This window comes from Hippocampus bargibanti, linkage group LG05 (genome assembly GCF_051943395.1).
Source record: "Hippocampus bargibanti isolate YZ-2025 linkage group LG05, ASM5194339v1, whole genome shotgun sequence".
NCBI classification, from domain to species: domain Eukaryota; kingdom Metazoa; phylum Chordata; class Actinopteri; order Syngnathiformes; family Syngnathidae; genus Hippocampus; species Hippocampus bargibanti.
The window spans coordinates 7,390,001-7,410,312 of record NC_142738.1 but is presented as its reverse complement, the minus strand read 5'-3'; the positions used below and the strand labels follow the sequence as shown (position 1 = coordinate 7,410,312).

Here is a 20,312-nt window from a genome sequence, read left to right as displayed (position 1 = left end):
AAAGTGTGCTGAATGAAAAAAAATGAATAACATATACAGACGCTGCCCTACTTATGAACATTCAAGTTATGACCAACGGTACATACGAACATTTTTGTAGTAACATATGTAGTATTCTCTCCAGTTGTACATATACACATCTTTATCGAGCATATTTTATTAAATGTTTATTTTGCTGTAAAAACCAAGACAGGTTACTTATACATGCCTTAAATATACTTAGATAAACCTTAACATACTTATATAAGCCTGAAACATACATTCCATTCAAAATATAGCACTTAACCACACATTCACCTGGTGAACGACCGTTCGCAACGCAAACAAATAGTTTGCATTAACATCCAGAAGTCATCACATACAGAAAACATTTTTAGAATTAGTCAACACGAGCTCTCTGTTTTTGTGTTGGTGACAATCATTTTGGATGCCGAAGGCAAATATTTGTGGTCAGTCAGAAAAAGAATTTAGTTTCTTTCTATTTATGTATGTATTTATTATTTCATGTATTCATTCATTTATTTATCTATTCATTCATTTTTGTCAATAGATGCTACAGCTTTGTGTTTGCTTCAAAATCTTAGCTTGTAGCAGACGTGCACATTCCACCATGACATCTCCGATCCACTGGTGAAAAAGAAGCTTTCATCCTCCCCTCTTTCATCTAGAACTGCTTCATTTAATAAAGTGTTTGTCTTGTACTCAAACAACACAGAGTACATGGGGGAAAGTCGTTAAGATTGCACAACTGGCCATGTTTTTATGTCACTGTTGTGTTTATTATTTTGCTTTGTGTTGACTATTATGTGAAGTGTTTTGTTACAGCTGCTGTGAAAGTTCGCCCGTCATAATAATATAATAATAAAATACATTTTATTTTAAGCGCCTTTCAAAGCTCTCAAGGACACTTTACAGTCATAGACAAGCATATGTACTACAATAAAATTCAATCACAAATAGAATACAATAAATAAAATAAATTATAAAATAAAAAAAGAGAAAGAGAAGAAGAGAATCGATGTGGCACCCCCTTTGCGGCTGCCTTTACAGCAGCTCCTAACGCTTTTTAAATCCCTTTCTGTTATACTATTTTGTTAGCTACTTAATTTCTATTATGCATAACATACTTGAAAATAAAAATGAATTATTATTATTAATTGAGCAGATGTAGGCAATCCATCAGCTATGCGTCTTCAGTTGACCTCATTCAAGACATCTTGAAAATCTATTAGCTGGCTATCAAGCTATTTAGCTAGCGACTGTATCTATTAGCTATATAGCTAGTGAGCTGTTAGCTATCTATTCTCTAGGTATTAGCTATCTATTCGCTAGGTATTAGCTATCTATTTGCTAGCTCATAGCTATCTATTTGCTAGCTATTCGCTAGCTATTAGCTATTTATTCGCTAGCTTTCTTGCTATCTATTTGAGTTACTTCTGGGTTGATTGAACGCTGGCGCCTCTGGCTGACGCTGCTCACCCACAGGAAAAAAACATATCCTGTGATTGCAAAATGGCCTTGAGAGTTTTGAAAGGCGCTTATAAATGAAATGTATTATTATTATTATTATTATTACTTATTTGATTTTTTTTATCACCCCCCCCCCCCCCCCCCCGCCATTTTAAATTTTGCTGCTGTATATTGCAAATTTCCCCACAGGGGGACTATGAAAGGCTTTCTGATACTGATTTTGAAAAAAAATATATATATATGATATTCACATCGACTTGAAAAGACATGCAACACATGTCGAATTAGATTATGAATAATAAATGCAATTGGAATTGACCTGCAGTGTGTACATAATAGCCATAACGGATGAGATCAAGATGGTGGTGAAGTGGAATGTTGTATGGAGTCGTACCTGTCCGGCCAATTCGAGACGTTTGTTGCCATAGTAATCTCTGTCGTCCACCTTGTTGTCCCCTTGAGCAAGAATCACCCTGCGTACCATCACTGCTAGGTAAATACACTTGGCTCTGAAGTTAAACTCTTTAACCTGTACAAACACGAACACACGCTTATTCCATTTTGTGCACCAGACTAACTTCACCAGGAATACACACATCTGTTTTCCATATTCCACATACAGGCACATGTGTAAGAATTAATGACGCCAGCAGTTCCCTGGCCTCCTCCATTTTGGTTTTCTTGGGTCCTCCCCACATGCGCTGCCTGCGTACTTTATTCCCAAGGTACTTCAGAGCCTGAAAACAACACAAGAATTCTGATCAAGACAATTATTATTTGTCGAGAAAGGGAGGGTCCTTGGTCCAAGCTGACCTTGATTTGTACACATCGGAATCTATTTGTGTTTGAAATTGAGTACTTATCAGTTGTATTTGTTTGTTGTTCTATTTTTTTTGGCAACCATTTTGTTGACGTTGAATACAGTGATACCTCGGCTTACGAACACTTTAGTTCACGAACTTTTCGCCTTACGAACATTAAATTCACGAGAATATAATCTTGGCATACAAACTAGTTTTCAGGAAACACACAGAGCGCCACAATGGCTGACGGACTAGTTTTCGGCGGAAGAACACCAAACCACACGGTCGAACAGCGACACCGTGGCTGCCGGACTACTTTACCACACCCCTTTTCTCTGAGTGCATAAGCCACGTATGCACTCAGAGAAAAGGGTAAGGAAAAGGATTGGATTGGATTGGATATGCCTTTATTAGTCTCACAGTGGAGAAATTTACATTTCACAGCAGCAAAGTGATGAAAGGAATGAAAGTAGAAAAACAAAAATACATGAATACTTTTTGGGGAGCAAAAAAGACCCCACCACAGGCTAGTTTTCAGCCAAAGAGGACACAAAAGAAAATTACGGTCGAGCAGAAGAAGGAGATCATCGAGAAACACGAACGAGGTGTGCGTTTGTGTCACTTAGCGTCCCAGTACTGGCTAAGTCAACCATTGCTACGTGTGGCTAAGGGTGTTTCTGTGTTGTTTAAGCAACGGTCTCAGGCAATAGAAGAGGTTTAAAAACTTCTGTTGATTTGGATTAACGAAAAGCAGCTAGCAGGGGGACAGTGTGTGAGAGTATTATCGCAAAGAAAGCACGGCGACTTCACTCGGATATCATCAAGAGGCAACTCCCTCAACGACCATCACAAGGGTTTTATTAGACAGTACAGTTTATTTTTTTAATTACAATACAATATCACATTTATTATCCATATAATAAGGTATATTTTGTGTAGTTTTAAGGCTTGTTTAGTAGAAAATATGTTTTTTGGGGAACCGGAAATGGATTATTCTCATTTTTAATGGATTCCTATGGGAAATTAATGTTTGGAAGACACACTTTTCACCTTACACACACTTTCTGGGACCCGATTAAGTTCGTAAGATGAGGTATCACTGTATTTTGAACTACATGTGTGTTGTTTGTGCATTTATACTTCAAAGACACAATTCCCAATTTGGACTGAGGCAGATTACTCCTCATAATCTGATAAATACATTCCTTGGCCTTATCTGCGTGTAATGATATAGATTTAGGTCTCATTGTGTTTGATTCAATGACTCAGTGAACACCCTGAAAAGAAACGAGGGAGGCAGAAACAGGAGCGTGGAAGCAAATGGTTGGTAGGACGCAAATGATGCCTCATCAATGCACCGCGTGGTTCCTCTTAGTGACATAATCTTGAGGGGTGGGGGAAGAAAAACACAAACAAATTGTATTCACGGGTGTCAAAAATAACATTACTTAAAGGGCGGAAGGTAACTAAGAAATTTGAGGGTCTTCTGTCAAGAGGCGGCATCTTGCTCTTCAGAAGACACATTCTATTGAGTTACTCGGTCATTATTCTCTCTCTTTAAAAAAAAAAAAAAAACAACTGAAATCTCATTGGAGTGTCATTATCAAAATGGTCTACATAAAATAATGTGACCATAATACAGTGGCGGGCCGTGTATTGTATCGCCAGGCCTTCAGTCGTGCTCCGTCTGAATCAATCTAGACTGAAAAAAGTGTGGTGTCATTTACTAAATGACCACTACAGGGTGGCATTAGCCAGGAAATAACTGACCAACCTTTATAATCATAATACATTTCATTTATAAGTGCCTTTCAAAAATCTCAAGGTCACTTTACAGTCACAGGATAGGTTTTTCTGTGGGTGAGCAGCAGCAGCCAGATGCACCGGCGTTCACTCCACCCAGAAGTAACTCAAATAGACAGAAAGCTAGCTAGATAGCTAATATATAGCTAATAAATAGCTAGCTAGTCAGCCATCTAGATGGCGAGCTAGCCAGCTAGATAATAATAATAATAATAATAATAATAATAATAATAATAATAATAATAATAATAATAATAATAATAACACATGTAATTTCTAAGTGTCTTTCAAAACTCTCAAGGACACTTGACAGTCTCAGGATTTTTTTTGTGCGGGTGAGCAGGAGCAGCCATTCGCGCCAGCGTTCACTCTACCCAGAAGATAGCTAATAGATAGCTAGCCAGATAGCCAATAGATAGCTAGCTAGCCAGCTAGATAACTAGACAGCTAGATAGCTAACAGATAGCTAGCTATCAGACATATAGACAGCAAAATGTCATTTTTTGGTCCATTTTTTGAAAAGTCCGTCTTGAAAATGGGTTGAACAGTAAATCTGACACCAAATCCATTTCTTCTCCTCCTTCAGCCATTGTAGGTAGGCAAAGCGGATATTGAATCAACACAATAATATATGTGCTGATGCAGCTCACTACAGATACAGTGTGCTAGCTCAGGCCAGTATGCGCTTATCACTCGCGGCTCGTGACTAGCCAATCATAATTTGCGAAAAACTGACGTTGCCATCGCCTTCAAGCAGGCCTTGGGTTGCCAACTCTAACTCTGATCTGGTTAAAGCAACAGTTTCATTGCCAATGATTTTTATTTTCCAGACCCTGCAGAACTGATTGTGAAAAAGTCCAGGTAGATTTATGACCCTGGTAACAAACGATGGCTGAAATGTGATTGGTTAAATGCTAGGATATGAATAATCTCATCTGAGAGCAGCGCAACAGGGAAAAAGTAGCGAAAGGAAGCTGAAAGATAATTTGGAATTATTTAAAAAGAATTTATGGACAAAATATAATTAATTTGTCTGTGATTCAGATATTTTTAGGCGAGCAGAAAATGCCTTGCAGGCACTGACGGCCCACCACTGCCATAATATTTGGTAAAGGGTGATCATTATCGCAATAATTTTGGGCCAATCTTCCCATTTTTTGGCTAGTTTGACCAAAAGAGAAGGAAAAAAATTATTCCACCTGCATGGAAGCTACCTGAGTCTGCGTAAATATTTGGGCTTTCTGACACTCCTCCAGACTTGGGGCGAAGCTGGCCATGACGTGCTCCTCTGTCCCAATCATCTGTACGATCTCCTGGTCACTCTCCACACCCATTCCCTGAATGAAAGAAACCCACAAGCTGTGTCAACAATGGCTAATAACATTTTCTACAAGATCAATTGCCCTTGCCAGCTCCTACGATGACTTCCGGACAAATTGTGTCCATAATTTGTAAAATCACATCAAATGACTTCTACTGAGCGTATTTTAAAAAGATTCCACATATAGCTATATTTTATGTTTTAAGACTCCCGCTGAATATTCAGGGAGTCTTGTTTTCGAGTTGATGACGATGCCTGACGTGACGTCACGTCTGGAACGCCCCTGACCGAGAAAGCGACACACAATGCATTTAGGCTACTTTTTTTGGTCTGAAAACTTCGTGTTGATGGCGAAATTAGAAGGAAAACACATACATAACGCGACGGTGAATCGTTATGTGTTGCACCAAAACTACTATTTGATACTAGTTGACACAAATTCCCAGCCGGAAAATCAGCCCATTTCCAACGGAACTTGGGGGCCATCTTGTGCATTTTCTGGGACGCTATATTGGAGTCCACACAGCTCAAATTGATACGGAAGGACTTCTTTAATCGATTGCAAACATTTATGTTTTCCTCTTCAGAACTATTTGAATCATTTTCATAACTGGATGAATAACAAGAAAGCATCTTCTCCGAATCTGAAGCCATTGTTTTGATTCTAGAGCAAGGCAAAGACGTGTTGGCGTGACGTCACAAACAAGGGGGCGGGACCTCTGAAACGCGCCATCTGCGAGGTCATTTTGAAGTAGTTATGGCACACTTTAACTCATTTTTATTGGTGTTTTGCATTTGACTAAAAATATCAGCCTGTGTATTTTGGGTATTTTAGATGCTATAAAACGTTTTTCTGATGTCAGTTAGGAAACAAAAAAATGGTGTCGGTTGTCCTTTAAGTAGAATGTGAAGCACCTGTGGGAATCTCCGTGAAAGAATATTTGAAGACTGAAAGTGGAAATTAAACAAAAAGATTTGTGTCGACAGTACCTCATTGTGGAGGTGAACATACACATCCACAAAAAAAAGTGTGTGTGTGCGTGTGTGTGTGTGTGTGTGTGTGTGTGTGTGTGTGTGTGTGTGTGTGTGTGTGTGTGTGTGTGAAAGAGTGCCTGTGGAGTCACAAGAGTCATCTGTGACATTTACTTATGGAAATGTGCGGCTGTGGGAACCGACACACTCATCGCACATTGGACACATCGAATTGAAAACAGCCTCCATTTCCGTGGAGAGTCCCAGGAAGGATGGGAGACAAGCATATGCAAATAAAGCCAGCACACAAAAGTGATAACGTCAGGATAATGACCCTCGCTTGGAAGACGGTCGGCACTCAGGGTTGACGTGAGATTTGCTCTCGGCGGGCAAAGACGTTAATGATGCCAGCTGGTAGATTGACATTTTCAAGGAATTGAATCTGACAAGAGGTAGCATACTGAGCTCCTGGTTAGTATATGATAGTTTTGACGTTTGGATTTGACTTAACAAATGTCATATGAGTGACAGTATGTTGGTCCAGAAGCAGTACTTCTTGTATTCGTAATATTTCTTTTAACTTCAGTATAGAGTGGTGTGTACTTCTAACCACTGTAGCCTCACAACAAAACGGTGTGAAGAAGTGCCCATTTTCGGTCTTACAACTTGGTTAACTAAACTTGTAAAAGACTTGATTTGGTATTCAGACTTGACTTCATGGTTAATGATTGCAAAGCATATAAGATTTACAGACGCTCCCCTACTTACGAACATTCGCGTGACGAACAACGGTACATACGAGCATTTTTGGAGTAACATACATAGTATTCTCTCCAGTTATACATGTACATATCTTTATAGAGCATATATTTTATTAAATGTTTATTTTTCAGTACAAACCAAATACAGGTTACTTTTAAAAGCCTTAAACATACTTATACAGTGATACCTCAGCTTGCGAACTAAATTGGTTCCCAGAAAGTGTGTATAAGGCGAAGTGTGTCTTCCAAACATTAATTTCCCATAGGAAACATTAAAAATGAAAATAATCCGTTTCCATGTCCACATAAAACATAATTTTCTACTCAATACGCCTTAAAACTACACAAAATATACCTTATTTTATGTATAATAAATGTGCTGTTGTATTGTAATTAAAGAAATAAACTGTACAGTATAATAAAGTTGTTTTATTTACCTTCGTGGTGGTTGCTGATGTAGTTGCCTCTTGATGATATCCGAGTGAAGTTGCCGTGTTTTCTCGGCGATGATACCCTCACACAGTGTCCTCTGCTAGCTGCTTTTCGTTAATCCAAATCAACAGAAGTTCAACCTCTTCTATTGGCTGAGACTGTTGCTTAACCTTAGCCACACGTAGCAATGGTCGACTTAGCATACTGGGACTGGGACGCTAAGTCACACAAGCGCACATCTCGTTCGTGTTTTTCGATGATCTCCTTCTTCTGCTCGACCGTAATTTTCATTTGTGTCCTCTTCGGCTTAACACTAGCCTGTGGTGGGGTATTTTTCGGTCCCAAAAAAGCAAAAGTACTCCACTCGATAACAAACCGCGTCTGCACTCAGTGCACTGAAAGAAAGTGTGTGTGGAAAACTACTCCGCCATCCACCGTGGCGCTGTTTGACCGTGTGGTTTGGTGTTCTGATGAAAACTAGTCCGCCAGCCATTGTGGCGCTCTGTGTGTTTCCCGAAAACTAGTTTCGTATGCCAAGATTATATTCTCGCGAATTTAATGTTCGTAAGGCGAAAAGTTTGTAAACTAAAGCGTTCGTAAGCTGAGGTATCACTGTATAGTATTCTCTCCAGTTATACATCTACATATTTTTATAGAACATATCTTTTATTAAAGGCTTATTTTGAAGTACAAACCAATACAGGTTACTTATACAAGAATTAAACATACTTATATAAACCTTAAACATACTTATATAAGCCATAAACATACATTCCATACAAAATATAGCACTGAATCAACTTACGAACAAATTCAACTTACAAACGACCGTTCGAATGTATCTTGTTTGTAAATTGGGGAGTGTCTGTACACATAATTTGATACTCTGAGTTGATCATTCATTCCTATGGGTGTAAATCTACTCAGCAACGTTGTATGATTTTATTTGCAACTTTAACCAAAGTGAAGACTTGATTTGGAAGAAATATAATGCAGACTCAAATTTATTTTGCCACAGAGACTCAGGACTTGCTTATAACTTGAAGGAAAAAAGGTGGATTTATCCCAGTTGAGTGGGAAAAAACAATTATTGGGTTGTATAATTATTTAGCTCTGGATAAGAGTAACCTTTCCCAAATTTATAGTTTTTAGTTGATAATGAGCCAGGAATACTGAAACGAACTGCAGTACTTGGATGTGAGGGACCTCAAACTGCATCTGCTGGGAAATCAATCAGTGCACTCGGTTCTAAAGGTGATATGAAAGTGGTCTTTTGACGCCCCCTTGATGCACACCTCAAAACACGCACCTTGAAGATAATGGCGATGGGCGCATCCTCTGTCAGCGTGTTGTGCTTGAGGTAGAATCGTCCTTGTTTCACAATCATATTTGTTCTGCTTTTCTTCTCGTGGGTAGAGCTGGAATGGTTTGGGAGGATGGTGGGGTCGGGTGAGGAAAACAAAAAGTATTGCAACAACGCTGCACCAACAGACGAAACGTGGGGTTGAAGGACAATTTCAGGTACAATGAGTGTCCCCACCCCTTAAAGGAATACAGACCCTTTTTTGTTTCCTAACTGACATCAGAAAAATGTTTTATAGCATCTAAAATACCCAAAACACGCTGGCTGATATTTTTAGTCAAAAGTAAAACAGCAATAAAAATGAGTGTCCCAAAACTACTTCAAAATGACCTCGAAGATGCCGAGTTTCAGAAGGTCCCGCCCCCTTGTTTGTGACATCACACCAGGACGTCTTGCCTTGCTCTAGAATCAAAACAATGGCTTCAGATTCGGAAAAGATGCTTTCTTGTTACTCATCCAGTTATGAATATGATTCAAATAGTTCTGAAGAGAGAAGCATACATGTTTGCAATCGATTAAAGAAGTCCTTCCGGATAAATTTGAGCCGTCTGGACTCCAATGTAGCGTCCCAGAAAATGCACAAGATGGCGCCCAAGCTCCGTTGGAAATGGGCTGATTTGTCTGCTGGGAATTTGTGTCACCTAGTATCAAATAGTAGTCTTGGTGCAACACACAACGATTCACCATTGTGTTATTTATGTATTTTCCTTCTAATTTCAATGCTTGTTTATTGTGATACCGACAGACTGACAAGCAGAACATCAGTGGAAAATCCATCAAAACAAACTATAAAAATGTGCTTGGATTTTGGCCATTGTATTGCTTCATGTTTACTTTTAACATTTAGCCTGGAGCAGACGTGCACGTTTCACAATTATGTCCCTGATCCACTGGTGAAAAGGACATTTTGATCCTCTCCTCTTTCATCTCAAACTGCTTCAATACGGCAGAGGGTACAGAAAATGCTTCGGATTGAATGAGTGTGTCTTTGTGATCTCATATTTAGTTATTTTTTTGTTTGTTTTTGCTTTGTTATTTTGACTTCAAGATGGCGCCACGAGAGTAGCTGCCTTTGCAGCAGCTGTATTTTGTTTCTCTTCTTTCTTTCCTTTCCTCTTTCTTCCTGCTGTAAAATTTCTCCACTGTGAGACTAACAAAAGCTAATCCAATCCAATGAATTATTTTACTCTAAATATAGGGTGACCCAAAAAGGTGCATACCCATTCAAATTTCAATTGTGGCTTTGATTAAAAAGCTATTCATTTCAAATGACAACCACACACTATTCAGTTTATGGAAGACCATTCACCAGAGTTTCGGCTATTTCTGTCAATTTTTAGTCAATTTATGGCTTGCCCAAGATGTGTTCCAAATGTCCACCAATTCATTGCAAGCAAACATGTAGTCGTCTGACAAAGTTGTCAATCACTTGTACACACTCCTCTTTCGGGAGGGTGACCCAAAAAGATGTGTCCTACTGAGTCCCCCGCGTACATTTTTTTCTCACTTTTTGACTAACTTCACACATGTATAGAATAGTTATTTTCTTCGCCGTATGACTTATGTAAATATGCAATGTTGTGATGCTTCCACTGGTTGTCTCTCTACCTGGTAACCGAGGCTCCCACCGCACCTTTCCTGTCCTGCTCCACAATGATCCTGTTCTTGGACAGCTGCTCTTGGATCAGAATGACTTTTTCTTGACCTTTTACAATGAAATAACCACCTACATTGCCAGAGGGGTTAAAAAAATCCATACATCATGCTAGATATACAATGACATATTTAAAGACTGAATTTTGTTTAACCCTCATATTATGTTGCGGGTTAATTTTACCCGTTTCCATTTTTGTGTTGACTAAAGGACTGGATGTCCTTTCTTTGTTCTTTCTTCAAAACAGTTCTAAAATATCCCAATGGGATACAAAATATGTTCTCTCTCTTTTCAAGTACAGTGAGACCTCAACTTACAAACACCTTATCTTACAAACTTCAAATTTCTGAAAATTAAACCTTATAATCAGCACTATTTTCATAATACACACCCACCACCGCTGGCGGAGTGATCTTCGGCAGAAGCACACGACCAAACAGCACCAGAGGTTAAGTTACCAACAGTCCTTATGGAAGGTGACTCTCCTTCCATAAGCCATCAAAGGCCATCAAAAAGGTCAATAAAACTTTATTTTACAGCGCAGTTTATTTCTTTAATTACAGTCCTCATGTAATGTGCCTCTCTTTCCAAACAGCAATTCCGTTTGACCTTCGAACTCCAACGCCATTCCATCAAGCCATCAATGACCATCACAAATGTAAATAAAGTGACTTTATGATACAATGCAGAGTATTTATTTCATTACAATACAATATCACATTTATTATACATAGAATACGGTATGTTGTGTGTAGTTTTAAGGCTTATTTAGTTGAAACGTATATTTTATGGAAACCCGGGAACGGATTATTCCCATTTTAATGGTTTCCTATTGGAAATTCTTTTTGAGATACACACTTTTCGCCTTACACACTCTGTCTGGGAACCAATTAAGTTCGGAAGTTGAGGTCTCACTGTATGTTTATAACATCTCAGAAACAGTTGTTGCTGATGTCACCTATTATTTGACTGTTTTGTGTGGATATTTACATATAGGTAAAAATGACCCACAGCATCATCAATGTATTTTTTTTAACATAATATGAGAGTTAAACAGTTAAAATACAGTAAAGTCTCGTTATATCGATATTCAAGGGAGTCCGAAAAAATATCGATATAACCGGGACTATCAATATATCCGATATCGATATAACGAGACTTTACTGTAACTCCAAGTACCTGGATCAAGGGGACATTCGTTGAGTTTGGAGAACTCCAAGGGTGTCTTTCCTGTGAGGACACAGTTGGAGCTTCGCAGCATGATGGGCATCCTGACAAAACACATTCAAATTCACCAGACGTGCAAAAAATGTGTCCACTCCAGTGCCAGAGTTTTTGTCATTGTCACTCGAATCCCAGGACCCACAGAATATTGCGTTTTAGCACTACATAAACATTCAATGCAGCGTACGAAACCTTAAACTCTCTTCTTTCATCAGAAAAAAAAAGAGTTAATTCCTAAATTAGATGGGTACAGATTTATATGAGCTTGAAATGAGCGTGGCTGTCCAAAATACAATGCAATTCATACATATTGGTTTGTATAGCACTTTAACAACAGCTAAAGGAATAAGAGAAAACGCTGCCCCCTTGTGGAACGGAAAATACATCGGCAAGCAAGAAAAAACTAAACGAATTCGGGAATGTCGCTATGTCATATTTTCAATTCCCGAATAAATTTGTGAATGGCAGTGAGTGAGTTAAAATGACTGACTCTAGGTACATTCAGTATACCCCCCCCCCCCCCCCCCGGGACAACCATAACTAAAATGTGGCCCAGAATGAAAACAAGTTTGACACCGCTGACTAATATTTACGGGTACCTTCCAATGGGCAGAGCATTGCGGATGATTCTCTGACTGCCACGTGTGTATTCGATGTCCACGGTGATGGGTGCCGAGTAGGTCATGTCTCGGAGACGGCACTAGGACAAAGAGCAATATTGTCAAAGAAAATGTGGGATGGATTCTCTTTTGTTCATACCGCAGAATAACAAGTGACATTTTATGTCATTCCACAAGAAAACTATTTTACGCCCACTTTGGCAGGTTTTTGGATGCTCTGAAATCCATGAAAAAATAAGATAAAGCTATCTGGACTCGGCTTACCTCATGAGGGGAGACTGGCCGGGTTACATTGAAGCTCTCTTCTACATCAGGCATACCAATATAGATATTGAGATACCTGCAAGAATAAAACAAGCGGAATCAAACAGAATGTAGCGCTCAAACATTTAGGAGGTAATTGACGAAAAATAGAAAGGAGTAGAAATTGATTTGGAGATGAGCTGTCTTATAAACATAGAGCGGTTGGTCAACTTCTTTGGTGAAATGACAGAAAAATTACAAAAATCTGATCATTAGATAAATACAAATCACGGGAAAAGCTTACTGGTATGTCCACATTCGCTTTGCAGCTTATTGGCCAACTAGTCCAGTGACTTACTTGATGTACCACATTGGGTCCGCATCACTTGTTATCTTCTCGTTGGCACTCATGATTTTCTTGATCTGTGGAGCGGGATTTTGATACCGTATATTTAAGGTGAACCGACACTAAAGTACACGCAGAGACATGCAGATTTACGGACTCATACTAACTAATCGGCGTTCACGAAATGTTAACACAGACACACTCACAAATTAACATCTATTCCGACACATGGATGGGTAGCTTGGGTTTTACCTCCACGTTGATGAAATAATTGAACGAGTCGATGTGCTGCTTCACCAAGCCTTTCACCTTCAAAATAAATGTCAGAAATGCAATTTATGTGCTTTGGAGAAATGGTATCATACTGTTTGGTGTGCAAACACGTGTGCTCTGAGTTATTGAAATACAAAAAGGGAGACATGGAACGTTTTATGAGTTTTACCTTCAGAAATGCAGGCAAGAGCTTCCATTTTTCCTGTTGAATTGAAGAAACATTTAACAAGTTGGTCATTGACCAGCATTTTCTTTATTTGTAACAGCTTTGTCATGTCGGGCTGCTGACAGTTATTACTTCCGGCTACAAGTGTGACAAAAAACGCACATTTGACAGTCATTTAAGTTGTTGCTTAAACGAAGCAGTAATCGTTTTAAAATGGGGTATAAATTGGAGAAAATGCTTGGAATAAATAAATTCCGTGTTTTGATTGACAGATAGATTATTGGTGTTGAACTGGTGTGATTACCAATTATCTTGAGGTATACGTGGAAGTTAAGAGGTTACAGAAGTGAAATAATGTCCTTTGGTCACATCCGTCTTCTCTAAGGGGACTGAAGATCCCGATGATAACCACAACAATAAAATTATTTGGATGGGGCCTTGACCTAAAACACGATCTGACTTAACATGCAAAAGACAAAACGACATGGAAGTTCAATTCTTGTGATTGCATTTTGTTTGCTTTGTATATTTGACTGCAACTCGTGGTGTCAACATGTCGGCGTGTTTTGACTTACCTCAACAGTATTGACAGGAGCAGCCAGTTCCTGCTGGGACATGTCACAAAACTCGCCTCCTATCACCTCCATTCTGACTTTAAATACTTTTCAATATTTTAAGTGTTTATGTGACTGGCTTCACCATTTTGTTCTTGTTGTTTCGGTGTCGGAAGTCGCTGCAGCATGCCTCCGATTGTGTGTTTCACTATAACACATCCGTAGGGGTCGCAGAATCAAGAAAGCTGTCCGCATGAGTGATGTGTCGTTTGCGAACAAACCGGTTCTTAAAGACGGCTAGGTGAAGTGAACTATTGGAGCCGGCTGTTAATAGGGAGCAGATTGGAGAGCCGATTTTTCCCCCGCTTCGGTTGAAGCCGCGCGTGTTGGTCAAAATCCGTGTTGAAGACAGGGGGAGGGTTTTACACACCCACACCGGAAAAGGAGGAACACCCGGAACTACCTTTGACTTGACTGCCTTCCGTACTACGTAATTGTGTACAGTATCTTTCTCTTTTTTTCCAGATTGTTCTCACGTCGGCCATTTCAAGTAAGCATCTGCTGCCTATCGAACCCCGACAGTTTTGGCTGGAGATTGTCATTTTGTGTTCGGTTGTGGCATTTGAGTTCCACTCGCTGCATTGTTCATAATTCACAAACTATAAACATAGCGTGCAAGGTTTGCTTGATACGCGACTCTTCTGATTTTGGTGTGTCAAACGGATGACAATATACGACAACGTGCTCACGTATGATGGGCGTTGTTGTGAAGCTAATTTCTGAAATAATATTGTTGTCGTCAAAAGAACAAAAAAATAAATAAATATGACAACACAAAGACAAATTCATTCTTAAGCGCTTTCCGTGCCCTCTGTCGATGTCATGTTGGATAATTTCACCAGACTTTGAAAAACATTGGCCGAGATAACGATCAATCATTTTCTTTAGACCCTCTCCATAAAAATATTCCCATGGTAACGCGGCAATGTACTGTACATTAAAATTGCGCCCTAGTGCGGTCACATGTAGACATAACAGGTTGGAAACACTGCATATCACTGACATTCTTGGCTTGGACAATTGGAAGGGAGAAAGCGGTTTCGTGGTCACAGAGGTGGACAATCTCTTTGTTATTAAGAGTAATTGAGCGCGTCTGTCATTTGAACCCCGAATCACTCGTATCCAAAGTGAGAATCATACTCGTAGATCAACGAGCCACATCGACCCGATTGCAGGATCAATGGGGGAGAAATCATATACTTGGTGACGTGGAATTGTGAGTGGAAAAATCAACGTCGGTGTGGTCACGGTTAACACAGTATTAGAATTTGAAAATATGGAATCTTAGAATCGATGAAACATTATTGCTATGAGAAGCGGAATGACGAACACATCTTGCACTCAGATATGGACAAATTCATAAAATACAAAGAAAAGTTGGGCTCGTCCGGGATTTGAACCCGGGACCTCTCGCACCCAAAGCGAGAATCATACCCCTAGACCAACGAGCCACGCTTAACAATTGTAAGCATTCGCATATATATAAAGATATGGTCATCCATATAGGATACTTGTGTTATTAATATGAATACCATCATATGGACGGACTTCAAGATGCGACAACACCGCGTATTCTGGTGAGTAAAGAAAAGCAAGTACGTAATGAAATAATCAATTAAACCAGTTGGACGGAACGGATCATTTGTGCGTAAAACAAGAAATTAATTTAAACGTTGAAGGTGTGGCAGAAAAGTATAAGCAACGTTTAAAAAAATATTGCCATAAATTTGGGCTCGTCCGGGATTTGAACCCGGGACCTCTCGCACCCTAAGCGAGAATCATACCCCTAGACCAACGAGCCATATATTATATAGAATATAGTGTTTGGTCAGATTTTTTAGGGTCACAGATGGAATATGGTGATGTGGCAGGTGGCTGCATTTCTTTGGTCAAACAGCACCCTCGTGTGGTTATAACTCGACACGGTTCTTAGCCCATTTAGTTCCAAAGAGGAGCGAGAGTCACGACTGCAATTAACCGGCAGGCAGTGGACAAAAACTGGTGAAAACCCACCTGAAATACACAGATATGTGATGCCGCCCTTTATTTCAAAGCATCCTGACATGTGGGGCAACCGCACACACCCGCTAAAGCTATACATGCAGCTGATGGCTTTTGTCATGGCATATATGTTGGTCAAGCATTGTAAATGTTTTATTTATGTTTGTATTGAACATATAATTCCACCCCTTCTTATTATGTTAATTAATGCGTCGATACAGAAACCTCGGGTATTTTCTACAAACATACAGTGAAAAAAGGGAAATAATTAAAAGACAACTGACACCATTTTTTTGGTTCCTAACTGACATCAGAAAAACGTTTTATAGCATCTAAAATACCCAAAACACGCTGGCTGATATGTTTAGTCAAATGCAAAACACCATGAAAAATGAGTTAAAGCGTCCCAAAACTACTTCAAAATGACCTCGGAGATGCCGAGTTTCAGTTTCAGTCCCGCCCCCTTGTTCGTGACGCCAGGACGTCTTGCCTTGCTCTACAATCAAAACAATGGCTTCAGATTCGGAGAAGATGCTTTCTTGTTACTTATCCAGTTATGAATATGATTCAAATAGTTCTGAAGAGGAAAGCATAAATGTTTGCAATCGATTAAAGAAGTCCTTCCGGATCAATTTGAGCCCTCAACTCCAATGTAGCATACCAGAAAATGCACAAGATGGCGCCCGAGCTTCGTTGGATATGGGCTGATTTGTCTGCTGGGAATTTGTGTCAACTAGAATCAAATAGTAGTCTTGGTGCAACACACAACGATTCACCACCACGTTATTTATGTGTTTTCCTTCTAATTTCGCCATCAACATGAAGTTTTAAGACCAAACAAAGTACCCAAAATGCATTGTGTGTCGCCTTCTCAGTCAGGGGCGTTCCTAACGTGACGTCACGTCAGGAATGGTCACCAACTCGAAAACAAGACTCCCTGAATATTCAGTGCGGGTATTAAAACGTAAAATATAGCTATATGCCGTGGAATCTTTGTAAAATACGCTCAGTAGAAGTCATTTGAAGTGATTTTGCTATTATGGACACAACCTATCCAGCGGCGTCGGTTGTCCTTTAAGTTTCTGCACATTTTTCAAATCTGTTTTTTGTTTCAGTGCAATGGATGTTGTTCGGCTAGTTTGGGCTTTGTGGCTACTGCTTTTTGGCCACCACAAGGCAGACAATCGGCTTTTCATGGAGACTGTTGCAAATTCTCAGTAAGATGCAGTAAATGTCCGTTCTTCACATAGGATAAAGAAGGTTGATCTGTGGGCATTTTATGTGTTTTGTCTTCCACTTGTCTGTAACCACTGCATCTGTTAGTGAAATCATTGTTTCCCAACTAGGTGTACCTCTAGGGTAGTGGTGTCAAACTCATTTTTTTAGCGATGGCAATCCTCAGAGGGCTGTTATGACAGTCGAACCCATTAAATGTTCAATTGTATCTATTTATTCTTACGTATACACACAGTGAACTCCGGTTAATAGTATGAAAGTTAAGTAAGTTAAACCAGTTGGACAGAAGACCTCGTTTCTGTGAATCGGGGAGTGATGCATTTCAATTTACAAGGTGTGTCAGAAAAGTTCATGGGAATTAAGCAAAGAAAAGAAGATGCTGGACCACCCCATGTTCTGGTGAGTAAATAAACACAAGATATCAGGCATTAAGTAAAAAAAACTAGGGCTCGTCCGGGATTTGAACCCGGGACCTCTCGCACCCTAAGCGAGAATCATACCCCTAGACCAACGAGCCATATACGATAAAAATACCATTTTGTAAGTATCAAACCTCAAATAATGGTGATGTGGCAGGTAACCTTCCTGGGTAAAACAGCACCCCCGCGCGGTCGCACGGAGAAATGGTTCGGCGGTACCCAAAACAAAAATGTTGGGGAGCACTGCCTTGAAAGGCAATAAATGGCACACATAAATCATGGTTTCATTCAACTAAAACATCTGGATTTTAATATATTAACATTTTATATTCACGACTTCCATTGTTCGGTTACTGAAGCGTATTGGTTGCGGTGAAAGCCTGTAAGTAATCATTGAGGGTTAGATATGAAACATCCGTTTAACTATTGAAACTTTTCGAACGCTGCAAATAAAAACATAACGTATATTTTGTCATTCAGCAGCTATTGAGCATAACAAAATTGTGCTTTGCTCTGACGACATTTTGTATTAGCCTTATCTGACCCGATTGTCCTACTGGTGTGCCTGCTAGTCCAACGACGGGGTCTCTCTTTAGTAAACCTGCTTGCTTGAGTTAGCCATGAACCGTAAGGCACCGTGAATCCACTTTTCCGCTTGACAGGATTCATTCGGACACCAGAAAATGGCTTGTGAAGCTAAACGACCTAAGGTACGGTTCCGTTAGATCGATTTAGTTGAAGACAATTTCACATCGCGGTGCTATAAATAAAAGTACAAGTTGATAGCTTTGTATGTGCGACGTGTTGCAGCGATTAATAGCCATGCTAACTAGATATTTTTGATCATGCTACTGCATGGTAGATATATGGCGATACTATATTTTAAGGAACTGTAAACCATCCTAAATGCATTTTATCTGTCATTTTAGCCAACCTCGTGGAAGCTAAATTGTGTGGCGTGCATGCGCATAGAAGCGGATATGCATTTCTTTGCTAAACTTTATTGACACCCGTGGGGTACAAGGAACTAAAATACAGTACCGTTTTCGAGTGCACAAAACTTTATTTTAACCCAGTCGATACAAACACTAAATATTGAGTCAGAGAAAATCAAATTCGTCGATGAAAAAAATGCGACGAGTACCGCAATATTAGTTGAAATATGTTTAAAGTGATTGTTTTGTCTTGTAATAGAGAGAGCAAAAAGCGCCCCCCTTCTTCATCTGGTGTATATTTAATATATTTTATCTATCCATCTGGCCATCCATACATCTGAATTTTTTGGTCCCATAATCCCTGACAAAGTGGTAAATTAGCCTCAATAATGTTCATTTGGTTTCAATGATGTTTTCAATGAGCAGTGACTCTGACTGTATATTATATTTTTGGTACATATTCCATTTGAAGGTTTTGCAATACAGTTTTGGTCATTCTATTGTACAGGTGGACAACGATGCTTCCCTGGAGAACTTCCTCCAGTGGTGCGATAGCATTGGTCTAGTGCTCAGTAAGAAGGTACGCAGAATCATTTCCTGTGTTTTGGATCAGTGTTTCTCCAAGAGTGGTTGAGCTAAAACACGCATTTTACATTAAAAGTCATCACAGGTGTAGATTGTTGAACAAAGATGGAAAGTAAATATTGTAGTACCAAAATGTGAGTAATTTTTGGACCATTGAAGTGAAATTGAATACAGTGATACCTCGATTTACAAACCCCTTGGTTTACGAACTTTTCAGTTTACGAACGTTAAATTTATGAAAATTTTACCTTGGCATGCGAACTTTACCTTGGAATACAAACTTTTTTTGTACACGGTGCTGCCTCAATGAGTGATCTGTCGTTTGTGAACGAGCCCGTTCTTCTAACAACAAAATGGCTGCAGACTTTTTTTCCCCGCCCCCAGTCTTCGGTTAAAGCCATGTGATTGGTCAAGAACGCAGCAGTGAGGGGGGTTGGTTTAAACATTAAAGAGACAGGCAGACGACAGTGAGAGAGTTTCAACTTTGATAGTTCAAAGGCAGAGTGTAGACTACAAGGTTATAATAGCCTATCAATCCGGCTCCACAAACAACCCGCACAAGCCATCTGTACAATTGATGCAAAAATCTATCAACTCAGCTAAACAGAACACAATAATTATAATATCAAAGCACATTTATTATACATAAAATAAGGTATATTTTGTGTAGTTGTAGGGCTTAGAAAATTAGAAAGTTGAAAATTATGTTTTATCGGGACCTGGGAACGGATTATTCTCATTTTAATGGTTTCCTATGGGGAATTGTTTTTTGGGATACACACTTTTCACCTTACACACTCTGTCTGGGAACCAAATAAGTTCGTAAGCCAACGTATCACTGTACTTTCCTGCGTCACCTAAGGCGGTCACGAAACAGAATACTGGTTGAGGAGAATTTCACTTATCCTTTCAGGTTAAAGTGTGTAAGGAAGGTGTGGTGGCCGACTACGGGATGGTAGCTCAGGAAGACATTGGGGTAGGCGAGGTGTTGTTCACCATCCCCAGATCGGCTCTTCTTCACCAGGGCACGACATATGTTGCAGCTCTGCTGGAGAAAGGTAAATTCTGCAA

The 20,312-nt window shown here is 39.5% G+C and overlaps 2 protein-coding genes and 3 non-coding genes across 6 annotated transcripts in view; 1 reads left to right on the top strand and 4 right to left on the bottom strand.

Annotated features, from left to right (window-relative positions):
• polr3b (polymerase (RNA) III (DNA directed) polypeptide B) overlaps positions 1 to 14,412 on the bottom strand; it is a 39,699-nt gene extending 25,287 nt beyond the window's left edge. The window contains exons 1-13 of one of the 2 annotated variants that reach the window (XM_088996051.1): positions 14,027 to 14,412; positions 13,756 to 13,910; positions 13,455 to 13,487; positions 13,265 to 13,321; positions 13,025 to 13,089; positions 12,688 to 12,763; positions 12,403 to 12,503; positions 11,759 to 11,850; positions 10,534 to 10,651; positions 8,872 to 8,980; positions 5,291 to 5,413; positions 2,091 to 2,207; positions 1,865 to 1,999 (exon numbers count right to left, since the gene is read on the bottom strand). In XM_088996051.1, the coding sequence (XP_088852177.1) occupies positions 1,865 to 1,999; positions 2,091 to 2,207; positions 5,291 to 5,413; positions 8,872 to 8,980; positions 10,534 to 10,651; positions 11,759 to 11,850; positions 12,403 to 12,503; positions 12,688 to 12,763; positions 13,025 to 13,077 (924 nt within the window). In that variant the 5' untranslated portion in view covers positions 13,078 to 13,089; positions 13,265 to 13,321; positions 13,455 to 13,487; positions 13,756 to 13,910; positions 14,027 to 14,412. The remainder of the gene's footprint in view (positions 1 to 1,864; positions 2,000 to 2,090; positions 2,208 to 5,290; positions 5,414 to 8,871; positions 8,981 to 10,533; positions 10,652 to 11,758; positions 11,851 to 12,402; positions 12,504 to 12,687; positions 12,764 to 13,024; positions 13,090 to 13,264; positions 13,322 to 13,454; positions 13,488 to 13,755; positions 13,911 to 14,026) is intronic. The other variant, XM_088996050.1, reaches the window with a different exon arrangement.
• A 1,032-nt stretch (positions 14,413 to 15,444) lies between these two features.
• On the bottom strand, positions 15,445 to 15,516 carry trnap-ugg (transfer RNA proline (anticodon UGG)). The gene has a single exon. It is a non-coding gene; the product is annotated as a tRNA-Pro (tRNA).
• Positions 15,517 to 15,794: 278 nt separating this feature from the next.
• On the bottom strand, positions 15,795 to 15,866 carry trnap-agg (transfer RNA proline (anticodon AGG)). The gene has a single exon. It is a non-coding gene; the product is annotated as a tRNA-Pro (tRNA).
• A 1,881-nt stretch (positions 15,867 to 17,747) lies between these two features.
• Positions 17,748 to 17,819, bottom strand: trnap-agg (transfer RNA proline (anticodon AGG)). Its single transcript has one exon. It is a non-coding gene; the product is annotated as a tRNA-Pro (tRNA).
• A 22-nt stretch (positions 17,820 to 17,841) lies between these two features.
• Positions 17,842 to 20,312, top strand: part of setd6 (SET domain containing 6, protein lysine methyltransferase) — a 9,522-nt gene continuing 7,051 nt past the window's right edge. The window contains exons 1-4 of the mRNA XM_088996048.1: positions 17,842 to 18,103; positions 18,255 to 18,431; positions 19,165 to 19,236; positions 20,155 to 20,299. Of these exons, the coding sequence (XP_088852174.1) occupies positions 18,405 to 18,431; positions 19,165 to 19,236; positions 20,155 to 20,299 (244 nt within the window). The 5' untranslated portion in view covers positions 17,842 to 18,103; positions 18,255 to 18,404. The remainder of the gene's footprint in view (positions 18,104 to 18,254; positions 18,432 to 19,164; positions 19,237 to 20,154; positions 20,300 to 20,312) is intronic.